This window comes from Nyctereutes procyonoides, unplaced genomic scaffold (assembly GCF_905146905.1).
Source record: "Nyctereutes procyonoides isolate TBG_1078 unplaced genomic scaffold, NYPRO_anot_genome, whole genome shotgun sequence".
In the NCBI taxonomy this organism is placed as follows: Eukaryota; Metazoa; Chordata; class Mammalia; order Carnivora; family Canidae; genus Nyctereutes; species Nyctereutes procyonoides.
Window position 1 is genome coordinate 83,172,536 of NW_026575146.1, and position 13,087 is coordinate 83,185,622.

The following is a 13,087-nucleotide window of genomic DNA, read 5'->3' on the forward strand; positions in this document are numbered from 1 at the left end:
GCGCCGGCGCGCTGACGTCACGGCCCGCGGCCGCCCCGCCCCCCGAGTCTGCGCGGCCCCAGTGCGCCGGCGCGGAGCCAGGCTGGGGGCGGGGCAGTGCGGGCGCCCGAGCCCCCGTGGGACCGGCGCAGCGACACGGGCGCGGCTGGGAGCACTCTGCGATTTTATTTCACAGCGGGGCGCCCTCCCGCCCCCGGGGAGGCGAGGGCGGGAACGGGGGGCACGGGTTCCGGCCCGGGAGCCCAGGGGAGCGGAGGGGGCCTCCTGCGTCACTGGTCACGGTTGAACATGTAGCCGAGGAGGTCCACCACCCGGTGACTGTAGCCGAACTCGTTGTCGTACCTGGGGAGCGGGGCGGCGGGTCAGGGCCCCCCTCCCGACCGCTCCTGGTCCGCCCCCCCCCCCCCCCGCGGACTCCGACCACCTCACCAGGAAATGAGCTTCACGAAGCTGTTGTTGAGCGCGATGCCGGCGTTAGCGTCGAAGATGGACGAGTGGGTGTTGCCCACAAAGTCCGTGGACACGACCTGGGCGTCCGAATTTCAAAGATGCGTGTGGGCGCGGAGCAAGGACCTCCAGGAGCCCAGGCTCCGGCTCTCAGGCACCTGGCCATCGCTTCACCTACAGTGTCTGGGAGCCCTGCTGTGTCCAGGTTCTGGGGGCCCAGGAGGAAGGCACACGGGGGCTTGGCCTGCGGCCAAAGGACGAAGAGCACAAACACCCTGAGGCTGCAGCAGTCACATCCCGGCCAGCACAGAGGCCCCCTCGGAGGCTGGGTCTGGAGGTCTAGTGCCTGAGGTGGAAGGAGCTACAGCACAGGCCCCCCACCCAACCCGGGGGTTGGCCCTAGTGTGGTGTCGGGCCACAGAGGAAGGTTTCCAGCAGTGGGAGGGGATGCGATCTGATTTCCTTGAAACAAGAGAGCCTGGTGAGAGTGGACCTGTAGGAGCTAAAGCAGAGACAGCACCAAAGGTGGAAGCGCAGAGATGGCGCGACCGGGAGCAAATGCATGGTGACAGCCGTTCTTCACAGGGAAGGCGCCTGGCCTGGCCTACCCTGACCGATTGTTGAAAAGTGGGAGCCACTGTCTTGTTCCTGAGGCACCCATTGAGCAGCTGCAGAAGTGCCAGGCCCCCGGGGGGGGGGTGGCTGGAGCCACGGAGCCCCCAAGTCCCTGCTTTCCTGTGGTGCACATGCTAGCGGTGCCAACGCTGACCGTGAAAGGGAACTTCAAGTAAGAGGGTCAGAAGGAGAATATCTCACTGAGGACAGAAGCTGAAATCGAGACTTGGAGCAGCTGAGGGCCGACTGCTTGGCCACCGGGAAGAAAAGCTATTCAGACCAAAGGAGCAGCAAGTGCAAAGACCCTGAGGCGGGAAGAGCAGCCCTCCAGACCTCCCCAGCCCTGCAGCCCCTATCTTGATACGACGTGAGCAGCTCTTTGGCAACAGGAAAATCACCTTTCCTCCCCAGAGGGCTCTTCCCATGGTCCCCCCCCCCAGCCCCTACCTCATCCTCCGTGTAGGCAAGGATGCCAGCGAGGGGCCCCTTGGCTGCCGCTTTGATGGCCTCTTTGATGGCCTCGTACGGGGTGGGCTGGGCCAGGCGGCAGGTCAGGTCCACAACAGATACGTCTGGGGTTGGCACCCGGAACGCCATTCCTGTCAGCTTCCTGGAAAACCCCACATTAGGGGTGGGAGTCAGAACCCAGGACTTCTCCATCCATCCCACGTAGTCTCTACTTTCCCCTCAAGGATTGGGGGCCAGTCCAGTCCTCCTGGGGGTGTATCCCAACCCTGGTTGCAGCTTTCTGCCTTCATACCCTTTGAGGTCTGGGATGACTTTGCCAACGGCCTTGGCAGCCCCCGTGGAGGCTGGGATGATGTTCTGGTGGGCGCCCCGGCCATCTCGCCAGGCCTTCTTTGATGGCCCATCCACAGTCTTCTGGGTGGCAGTATAGGAATGAACTGTGGTCTTGGGGAAGAAGAAGGCCGAGCTAAGCCCTTCTCCTAAGCTCCCAGGCCTGAGGTGGTGACGTCCACAGACCCCGGGAGGGCCAGGTACAGGCCAGGGGCCAGCCTGTCTGGAGGCCGCACAGTGTTTTAAGAGACTTTACCACTTGGCTCCTCCCCCTGAAACCGTCTCTCTCCCTCTTAACCCCCACGCTAAGCCAATCCTGGGAGGAGGTGGAGTTTCCCTGCCGCCCCTCCTGGCCACCTCTGTCTCCCAGCTCACCATCAGCCCTTCCACGATCCCAAATTGCTCATGGATGACCTTGGCAAGGGGCGCCAGGCAGTTGGTGGTGCAGGATGCATTGCTGAAACGGGCCAGGTGTGCCAGGGCAGTGTGAGGTGAGTCGCAGAGCCAGCCCTGCACCCTCACCTCTCTCGGGTTATGCACACAGGCCTGGTCTGGTCTTGCGGACGTCAGGATGGGGAGGAGGGGGATCACTGGGGGTGCCCTTCAGGCTGAGGGGAGGTGCTGGAGGTACAGCTGGGGACGCTCCCCAAGCATGTTCCCCGGGAGTCCTGCTGTTCTAACCGGGAGTTTTAGGGAAACGGTGACATGACGGCGTCAAGGCTTTGGGAAAGGAGATGTGAAGCAGCACCAGGGGTCTACTGGGAGCGGGGGTGAAGAGGGGGAGGCTGGCATGTCCTCTGGGTGCCACTCACACCCTTAAGAAGGGTGCTGCCCATTACCTGACGACTTTCATGGAGGCAGGATCATAGCTCTTCTCGTTTACCCCCATGACAAACATGGGTGCATCCGGTGAGGGTGCGGAGATGACCACACGCAAGGCGCCTGCCTCGATGTGGCCCTAGAGGAGGAGCACAGGTGGCAGGGGGTGCTTCGAGGGCCGCCTCCACACCCCCTACCCCCCCACAGGTGTCTGGGCACCTGTCCCCCACTTACTGAAGCTTCCTCTAAGGACAGGTACACGCCTGTGGACTCCACCACAAAGGGGTTCCCGACAGACTTCCAGGGAATGTCTCGGGGCTGCTTGCTGTGGAAGGGTGGCAGCGCCTGAGCCGGGCTCTTCCAGCGCGGCCCTGCCTTGCAGGCACGGCCTTCACCGCTCGAAGGCCAACCAGACGCCTTCCTACCTGGCCTGCACCCATCTCTTCCCACCCCACCCCAACATCCTAGTGGCCCGATGGATTGCACCCTGCTGGTCTCACCTTTCATCACCAACTCCACCTTGCAGGCCGCTCTTCTCTCTTTGGCTTTACCACCTCTGCTACGCCCAGGTACAAGCTGCCACCTCCCTGACTCAGGTCTCCGACACCCAGCGGGACCATCCCTGACTGCTCCTAACCAGGTCAGGCCCATTCTGCATACGCCGCACAGAACGGACCCCAGGAAGGTGAGGCCTGCCCTGCTGCTCCTGGGCCCCAGCCCTGGCACCCTCCGCATGACCCTCCTAGCCCCTCCTGTCTTTACCACATGGCCCCTGCACCAGGAGCCTGCTGCCAGGGGCTGGGCAAGTCCCTGAGGCTTGAGGCAGCCCTGAGGCCAGCAGGGGCTAGTGGTTTGCATGAGAAAGGTAGAGGAGGGGCGCCTGGGTGGCCAGCTCTTGGTTTGGGCCTGGGTTGTGACCTCGGGGTAATGGGATCTAGCCCCATGTCGTGCTCTGCGCTCAGCTTGGAGTCTGCTTGGATTTCCCCTCTCTCACCCCCTGGCTCTTTTTCTCTCTCTAAAACATAAATAGGGCAGCCCCGGTGGCTCAGGGTTTAGCACTGCCTTCAGCCCAGGGCGTGATCCTGGAGACCCAGGATCGAGTCCCACGTCAGGCTCCCTGCATGGAGCCTGCTTCTTCCTCTGCCTGTGTCTCTGCCTCTCTCTTTCTCTGTGTCTCTAATAAATTAAAAAAAAAAAAAAGAAACGTAAAGATTAAAAAAATAAAACATAAGTAAATCTTGTATTTTTTTTTAAAGAAGGTAAAGGAGATTTTTGTTTCCTGTTCGAGAAGTTCACATTTCTACTTGGTATCAAATGTTCGTATTTGCCACATCAAACCACCTGTTGTTCTTTCCTGTTTGGCTTTAGCCAACAAGTGATAAAGGGATAAACTGTGTACTAGTTTATTCCCCTCACAGCGTTTACCACCACCGTGGTACTTTCTGTGATGATTTGTTGGCATCTATCTGGTCTTCTAGATTCTATGCCAAGAGCCTGCTCCCTCCAGAGGGCTTCAGTCAGTGCTTGTGGGGTTTTTTTTTTTTGTTAGGCGTTCTACACACGTTTACTGAACGCCTACCATGTGCCCGTGTTCTTTTTTTTTTTTTAATTTTTTTTTGTTTTATTTATTTATGATAGGCACACAGTGAGAGAGAGAGAGGCAGAGACATAGGCAGAGGGAGAAGCAGGCTCCATACACCGGGAGCCCGACGTGGGATTCGATCCCGGGTCTCCAGGATCGTGCCCTGGGCCAAAGGCAGGCGCTAAACCGCTGCGCCACCCAGGGATCCCATGTGCCCGTGTTCTAAGTGCTCTCCCTGTACCCTGGTGACCTGAGGAGGAAGTGCTGTTGCTGGCATTTCTCAGAGGAGCCGGCACCAGGGCGGAGGGGAGGGGCGAAGGGGCACCCTAGGGGACCCCAGCCCCTTCCCCAGGCTGTCCTGGGTCCTGCCCTTCTACCCAGAGGGCTGTTTTGAGGATTCCACTCATTCATTCTTCAAGGAAGTACTGAGTCTACCCAGAGTCAGGGCCTGCGTCTGTGCAGAGCAGTGGTGGTGACAAAGCGAGAGGGCCTTCCTGGTGAGGACGCTGTGGCCTGTGGGACAATGTCCTTTCCACTGTCCCCACACGCCTTTTACCTCCGGCTGTGGTGGGTGTGATCATCATCCCCATCAGAAGCCGCAGGAAGGACAAGTGCTAGGACAAGGGCAGTCCCCTGCCCAAGGTCACCCAACTAGGAAGGGCTGAAGTGCGGATGCCTGGAGGGAGTCGCCAGAGAAGGCAGCTCGTGGGTGCAGGGTGCACACCGAGGGGGCAGCGGTGTGGGGGCCCGGAGGGCGCGGAGGCTGCCCGGGTGGCAGGAGTAAGGCTCAGTAAGGAGAGGACTGGGACGTCTGAGCAGTGACTGCCCTGCGGAATCGTGTTTGGTGTTTCGATTCCAGACTTGGGTCCGCTTCTCATCCTCACCGACCCTGGTCCCCCGCTCCATCCTCCCTCCCACTCCCACAGCAGCCCAGCCCGAGCACCTCACCAGCCCTCCCGCCCCACAAGTAGAAGCCGAACCCCCCCCCACCACCACCGTGGCTGTGCCAGAGGGACCTGGCCGGGACGCATGCACAGGTGCGTGGGAAAGTCTCGGGCCCAGGGGTCCAGCCGAGGCTGCTAACTTCTATATTTAGAAAGGGAATCTCCGATTACAGGTTCGGGGGTTCCCATTTTTTTATTTTTAATTTTTTGTTATCTTAAAAGTTTATATTTGAAGCATATTAAACACCTAACCCGATTGCTTTTGATTTACAGATTCTAAACCTATCTTTAAATGGAAGGAAGGACTGGGTGACGGGCACTGAGGGGGGGCACTTGACGCGATGGGCACTGGGTGTTATGCTAGATGTTGGCAAATTGAACTCCAATAAAAATAAATAAATAAATGGGAAAAAACCCCAACCAACCAACCAACCAAATAAATAAATGGAAGGAAGGGTATTACTATCAGTGTGAACCGTGTGACATGGGTACTCGGCAGCATTGCCCGAGTGTCAGAGGTCTGGTTTAGGGTCTCCAGAGGTGACTGGCACCGTTGGGACAACATGGAAAGGCAGGGGGTCCCCATCAGGACCTGGGGTTTTATTCAGGGGGGATGGGATGCCGTCGGAGGATTTAAGTAGGGGAGTCACCAAGTCCAGTTGATGTTTTTAAAAGGCCCCTGTGGCTGCTGTGTAAGAACCGAGCGGAAACGGTTGGCTGGGTGGTGGTGCCATTTCCTGGGAAGGGACATGAATAGGTTTGGGGGTTGAAGGAGAATCAGAGGTTGGGGGTTAAACATATTGAGTTGCTATGCCTGTGAGAAAGCATGTAAATGTGTGTTAAATAAAAAGTAGTTTGAGTAGAGTGGGACACCTTTCTAGATTAGTGCTTTTGAACCATTTTAGGGTCGGGGACTTCTCGGAAACCCCTCTCCGCCCCAGTACCCAGGGGCATGCGTGCACACAGTTTGGGGGATCCTGGCCCCCATGTGAGAGGTTGGAGTCCTGTTCTAGTCCTCTCTACAGCTCCTGCATGGATATGCTGCGGGCACGAGTCCGAGGGCTGCGCTTACCACTGGAAGACGCTGATCTCCTGGTTGTCTACCACCAGCTTTCCGTTCCTGTGCTCCACGCTCCCCTTGTACCGGCCGTGGGTGGAGTCATATTTAAACATGTACACCTGCGGGCGACAGGATGGCTCCCAGTCTTGGGTGGCAAGGGTAGAGGAGTGAGCATCCCTAGGGAACCCCCCCCATGAAGGTTCCACATGGCATCTGGGAGCCTTCCACGGAGCTCTCCTCCCCACTCCCTTCCCAGCTCTACCTTCTGCCTGCTGCTCACCATATATTCTGGGTCAATGAATGGGTCATTCACTGCCACCACCTTAACACCCTTCTGTATGCAGGCGCGTAGCACCAGGCGACCGATGCGTCCAAATCTGTCCAGGGACAAGGGTGGCAGGGGAGGTGCTCAGAGTCCTCGCCAGCAGGCAGAGGAGGGATGGGAGAGAAAGGGCTAACAGGAGGTGCGCTCAGGGGGTTGGGTGGGACTCCCAGAGGCGGCGGCGCAGTGCAGGCACTGTCTTCTCTTGCCCACATGTCCTCTCCGGCCCCTTAATGCTTTTCCTGCTTCGTCTACCCATCCATCCCACCCTCCTCTTCCTGACTCTGGAGCTGGGAGGATCTTGTAGAACTTCAGGGCGGATTATGTCACTTGGCTTGAAAAGCTCCTCTGCTCTAACTCCGTAGTCAGGTCCAGACTGCTTACCGTGGCCTGCTAGGCCCCTGCCAGCTTTCCCCCTCCTTCCCCTTGGCTCCCTTGCTTGCTCCCCACACAGATTCCTGCCTGTTCCGAGCGCACTGAGCTGCGCCCACCTCAGAGCTGGCTACCGCGGTCCTCGCCGCTAACTGTACCCGACTCCCGCTCTACTCATGTCACTGGACTGTCGCGTGCCTTATTTGATTGTTGCCTTCCCGGCAGAATGTGAGCTCTCTGAGGGCCGAGCCCCGTCTACCCCTTCCCTGTGCTTCCTAAGGGTCGGCAGAATGACAGCGCTGATGGTGAGAAGTGGGGGGGATGCCCCGGGCAGCAGCCAGAGGGAAGGCTGGGCCCTCGGGCCGGGGCCAGCTCACCCATTGATGCCCACGGTCAGCTTCCGACCCACAGGAGCCTTCTTAGGTTGAGGAGGAGGTGGGGGTTCCTCCTTGACTGGCTCAGGTTTGGGCTCCGGCTCTGGCTCAGGCTGGGGCTCCCGCTCTGCCTCAACTTTGGGCTCTGGCGGAGGTGGTGCTCTGGTCACTGTTGGGGATCGGGTGGGGACAATGAACTGCATCGTCACAGTGGGAGGGAATGAGCCATTTTGGCCACCCGGAACCCCTTGCTGTGGTGGCTGACCCCTGGTGGCCGACCACCCGGCTCAGTGTTTCCCCACCCTACATGATGCACCCAGTGAGCAGGGGGTGGGCTTGCTTTAAAACACCAATGCCACGGATGCCTGGGTGGCTCAGTGGTTGAACGTTTGCCTTTGGCTCAGGTCGTGATCCCAGGGTCCTGGGATCGAGTCCCACGTCGGGCTCCCCGCATGGAGCCTGCTTCTCCTAATGCTGTGTCTCTGCCTCTCTCTCTGTGTCTCTCATGAATAAATAAATACTTAACCCCCCCTCCAACGCCAGGGACCCTTCCCTGGAGAGTCTAACTCAGTCCACGTTTTTAACAATCACACGTGGGGATGATATTGTCTGTGCCTCAGTTTCCTGCTCTGGCAAATGACGATGATAGTACTTCTCTCTGAGAGTCACTGTGATGATTGAGTGAGGTGATGCATGTAATGCTAATGCTATTGAGAGAGTCTAGGAAACAGTCCACTTAAATGAGTATTTCAAAGATCATTTCCCAAACTCATCTGATAATTGCTTTAGCCCAGCAGACCCCAAGCTGTTAGGATAAGAACCCCAGGGCAGGCCTCTTCCTGGGGAAATCTGACTCAGTAGGTCTACACTGAGGCCCAGGAATCCTGGTTCTAAAAGCACTCCAGGTGATCCACAGAGGATAACTCTGGTGATCCACAGAGCAATACAGGGGTATCATCACATGAAACGAGTGGAAATCCACGCCAGCTTCCACCTCTCCAAAGGTACACACTTCCACTCCTGTCCTGCATCTGAAGCCCCCCACTGCTCGGAGGCGTGCTAGCAGGGCTGTAGACTAGGGCTTGGGGGTGGGGGGGGAGACGTGGAGGCACCAGTCTGGGGGCCTGGCCGGCAGAGGGTTTCCAGCTGGGAATCAGGCCTGACTATCACCCCTGCTCAGCCACCTGCCAGCTGTGTAGTCTTGAGGAAGTCAGGGACCTCTCTGGCCTGTTAACTGGTGCCACATCTGACCTGGCTGGGGGCCACTATCAAAGGCTCAGATCTCACCCCCAAATAGGTGCTGACCTCAGCAGAGGGAGGAAGTTGCTGCTAAGAGTGGTTGTGAGGAAAAGGAAGACAGAGGTTGGAGAAGAGCTGGAGGAGGAAGGTGGCCGCTGCACTCGGCGCCAGAGTCAAGGGCACTGGGAGGTGCTGGGGCTAGGAGCTCCCCCGGCCTCTGGGTCTCCCTGACCTCCACGGGCTGCTGCAGACTATGTGGCCTGAGCCTGGACTGTGGGTTTCCTGTGGCAACACCAGTTCTTCATTTGTGGCAGTGACCCTGTGGTTTTGGTGACCCTAGGATGTTTGCATTTCTGGGGGCTCTGCTTCCACTATCAGGAAAGGGGCGAGATCTGTTCATGTGGGTTGGGTGGGAATCTGAGCCCACCCCACGACCTTTCAAAAGAAAACAGCTGGTTCTCCTCTCCCACCTTCCCCCAGGCTCCCCACGCCTCGTCCAGGGGTGGGGTGCGCTGGCTGGAGGAAAGCTGCTGCACTGGGAAGGAAGAGCCTGAAGGAGCTTCAGTGATGAAGCATCACCTGGTGGGTGAAACAAGGGCCCGGCGCGCTCTCCTAACTAGGCAGCCGCTCCCATTTCCTGGGCGCAGCCACCGGCTAGGCTAGGCGCTGCCCGGGCTCCCCGGGGGCCAGGGCTGTAAGGCATGTGCTATAAATCCACCTTGCGGAGGGGAAACCGAGGCCCGAGGTCACAGAGCGGTGCCGGGCAGGGAGGAGGTTCGCAGCCCGCAGCAGAGAACCTGCTTCCTGGGGGGCCCTCCCACCGCCCCCGACCCTGGCGTCCCGCCCACCCGGCCCGCGGCCAGTGCGGGGGCGCGAGGGAATGCGGCGTGGCCTCGGCCTGGGTTCACGGGCTGGGGCGTGTGCGCCCCTCGGGCTGGATGCGGTGGGGCCGCCCGGGGGTGGGGGGTGGGGGGGCTCGGTGGCTCCTCGGCGCTGAGTCCCAGGGCAGCGGCTTGCGCTCTCTCGGTGGCCGCGGCGAGTGGGGACAGTGAACACACCGGCCTCCCCAGGGGTTGGGAGGCTGCGGGGAGCGCAGGCCGGCGCCCAAGAGGAGCCTGTCCCCCCTCCCCTTGCCTCGGTCCGCCAAGGCCCGGGGACAGACAGGGGCAGGGAGGAGGGGCAGGGGGAGGGGCGGAGGGGGGCGCCGCGGCCGCCTCCCGCCCCCTCCCTCGTGCACGCGCGCGGCAGGGGCGACCCACCGCCCTGCCTCCCCTTTCCGGGGTGGCCCCGCCGCCTCCCTCACCAGGGCACGGCTGTCGCAGCAGCTGGACAACGGTGACATTGGTGAGGACGATGTCGCGTTTCGACATGGCCTAAGGTTTCATGGCCTAGCCGCCCGGGTACCCGCCGCGATGTTACGATGTTACACTGCGGCGCCCGGTGCCCTGGGCTAGTGGCGCGAGCTTCTCGCCGCGACGTCACAGTGCCCGGTGGGTGATGTCACAGAGGGGTGGCGAAGCGCGTGACGTCCGCATGCCTTGCCCCAGCGTCCCGAGGCCACCACTGGCGTCTAGCATAGAATCCAGCTTTTTACCCTGGTCCTCAAAGCCCTCTCCTGTCCCCGCCTTCTCCCTGGGCGCCCTGCCTGTGCTGCCCCTTGACCCCTCTGCCCCCCCCCCCCCCCCCCCCCGGTGGTGGTTAGCTACCCTAGCTGCTTCCTCTGGCCCGGAAAGCCCTGCCCTGTCCTTGCTCATCGCCTCCTGGTTTCCCTCAGGTGCCACCCTTTCAGAGGGACCCTCCTAACGCCCTGTAAAGTGCTCTCCTCCCTCAGTCACTGTCGCTGGGGCCCTCACCCCTCCATCTACTCCCCTCCCAGGAAGCCTCCTCTGACTTCCCTTCCTGGGTTAGGCGCTCCAATGTGCAAAGCTACTACCGCTCTACATTTTTATTTGCCTCACAGCATCTGTCTCTCTCTAAAAAGCCATCCTGTTCACTCGTTTTCTTGCCAGTTGTCTGTGCCCACCACACCGTATGCTGCAGAGTGGCTGAGAGCTCGTGTCCCTTCGCTTTTCTATCCCATTGACTAGAAGAAGGTTTGGGACCTACAGGGTGCTCGCTCAATCAGTGCCAGAACAAACACATCAATATCGCCTCTTCCCATTTCTTCGGATTCCCAATCTTGAATTTAAGTGACCTCCAGGCCAGATCCCCTCAGTGCACCCCGTTCTTCTCATGTAGTTTGTCATGATCTAGTTATTGATCTACTTGCTGTGTCGCTGTTCACCATGGGGCCTCCGCTGCTGCCTAGAACAGTGACTGGCACACAGCAGCTTGGGGGGACCAACAGGACAGATGCCTCCTTTTAACGCGCTGAGGGTGGGGGCTCATTTGCACATCTGTGATTCACAGGCACCTTCACCAGCAGGGCTGGCTGACACACAGCTGTGACCAAGAGTTACGGGGTGGAGGGGTTTGGGCCGGGAAGGAGTCGTCATCCCAGATAGAGGTGTAAAGCAAGAAGGGGCACAATGACATAACCTCTTCCTTCCCCAAGCCTTCATGGGAACTCAGTTTGCCAAGCACCTGCAATGGGACAGGCGAGGGTGAGGCTCTCCTGCTTGGGTGGCCCGGAGAGGTGGAACTGAAAAGAAATCGGGTATACCGATGGGGAATTTCAATGACCCAAGACCAAAATGCAGGTATTAAGGAAACAAAGAGGGGGGGACAAACTTAACACATATGATGGGGGAGGGGATGCGGGGTGTGGAAGGTCACACGAAGAAAGCCAGGACTGGAAGGGGTTGGTTTTGTACAGCTTTACAAGAACAGGAAAAGCTAGACGCAATTGAAAATTTTCTTAGAAAATATAAAGGATCCACACTGGTGCAAAAGAAATGGCAAATCCGAGTAGGCCAACAAGAGAAGAACCGGAGTTAAGTTCTATCCTCCCCGAGGCTGATTCAGGTCTGGATGACTTTATGGGCAAGATCTGCCAAAGCATCGGGGGCAGGTGTTTGCCAGCCTGCAGGAGCTGGTGCAGGTCCTAACGCGAGTGGGGAAGCCGGGTGGCAGCCCGGTGGCAGCTCGGTGGCAGCTCGGTGCTTGAGCCCCTGCCCACTGGCCAGCACACTTCCTGGGAGTGCGCTCAGGGCGGCCTCGACCCTGGGCCCTGGAAACCTCCCCCGCTCCCTCCCTGTGGGAAAGCAGCAGGCTCGCATTACCCAAACCAGCGGAACAGCCACGGAAGGACAACTCCAGGCCAGTCTCTCCTGGGGACAGATGCCAAAGTCCCGAATCAAATAGTGGCCAGTGGGCATGGGATGGACAGAGATGGGGCTGAGGGAGATGGTGGGATGGCAGAGAGAGCGGTGGGCAGAGCCTTTCGGGAGGAGAACCACCCCCCCCCAATCTCGGGTGGATTTGGAGTCTGCAGCTCACGGCCCACCCCTCCCCACCCTGCAATCTCCTGGCAGGGGCAACTCCCTCATTTAGGTGCTGGACGAGGCCAGGGGAGCCACACCTGAGGTTGCCCAGGGATTTGACTTTGTCCCTGGAGCATGAGACAGGAAAACAGATTTAATGAGCCCCAGCTTGGAGAGGTGGCATGCTTAGTCACCCTCTATAGGCAGTGTCTAGGAATGACAGAGGCTCCCGGGTCTCTGGCCTGGGTGTCCAGGACCCGGGGGGAAGCGTGGGGTCTCCGAGGGAAGTGGGCCTGCTCGCTCTCATTTGAGCAAAGCCTGAAAACACGTGCGATTCTCACCACACCTGGGCACCCACGCACATAACTCTGCACCCCCACTTGCTCACACCCTACACATTCCTTCCCGCCAGCCTTCCCACCAGTGATCCCACCTCCACCCCCTCTCCGTCTCTCCCCTTGGCACCAAAACCCAAATATCTCTCACCCCTGCACCCAACTTACCTAACACCCACGGGCTCTTGCTCTTCTGGTCTCTGCCTGCCTCTGCACTAGCCCCGCATGGCTGTGCTGCCTCAGACCTCCCGGCCACGCCTGCCCTCCCTTCTCATGGCCTCTTCCCGCCCAGGGCAGGCTCCCGCCATCCCCCTCCAACCCGTGCCACCATGTCAACACTCAGGGCTTCAGGTCAGCACTGAGGAGGCCCCAGGAGGAAGAGGGAGGGAAGGATGAGCTCCTGGCTTCCAGCCCAGGTCCTTGCTGACAGTCTCCTGCTGCCCCAGGTCCTCGGCCCCTCCCCGTGGCTGCCTCAACCGGCTTTTCAGGAGACACTGCGTCCTGTCCCAGCTCATGGCAATCGGTCCTCTGCCCTTGCCCAAGGGCTGGGAAGAAGGCGGCCAAGGTTCTGTTATGAGAATGCACCCTGGCTCCAAAGTCTGTAACCCTCCCCGAGGGGCCCCCCACTACTCTGGGGACCCAGGCACCCTTCTCTCCATCAACATCTGAGACTCAGGCTCGGCCTTGACCTCTCGTCCCTTGGCTTCCCTTAGCAAGCATGCTATGTGTACTTACATCACATACCTTTTGGGAGTGCT

The 13,087-nt window shown here is 59.4% G+C and overlaps 1 protein-coding gene across 4 annotated transcripts; it reads right to left on the minus strand.

Annotated features, from left to right (window-relative positions):
• Positions 1–106: 106 nt before the first annotated feature.
• Positions 107–9,955, minus strand: GAPDHS (glyceraldehyde-3-phosphate dehydrogenase, spermatogenic). Of its 4 annotated transcripts, XM_055311182.1 has the most exons (11): positions 9,876–9,955; positions 7,337–7,502; positions 6,546–6,642; positions 6,278–6,384; positions 2,914–3,004; positions 2,700–2,818; positions 2,236–2,317; positions 1,823–1,974; positions 1,510–1,672; positions 430–527; positions 107–342 (listed from the first exon to the last, which is right to left on the minus strand). In XM_055311182.1, exons 1-11 carry the CDS (start codon positions 9,940–9,942, stop codon positions 270–272), a joined length of 1,215 nt encoding a protein of 404 aa, XP_055167157.1. In that variant the 5' UTR covers positions 9,943–9,955; the 3' UTR covers positions 107–269. The 4 variants fall into 4 exon arrangements, with proteins under 4 accessions (XP_055167157.1, XP_055167155.1, XP_055167156.1 ...); XM_055311181.1 differs by lacking the exon at positions 107–342 and having other exon boundaries at positions 467–1,672; XM_055311180.1 differs by lacking the exons at positions 6,278–6,384; positions 6,546–6,642; positions 7,337–7,502; positions 9,876–9,955 and having other exon boundaries at positions 2,914–3,537.
• Between the last annotated feature and the right edge of the window lie 3,132 nt (positions 9,956–13,087).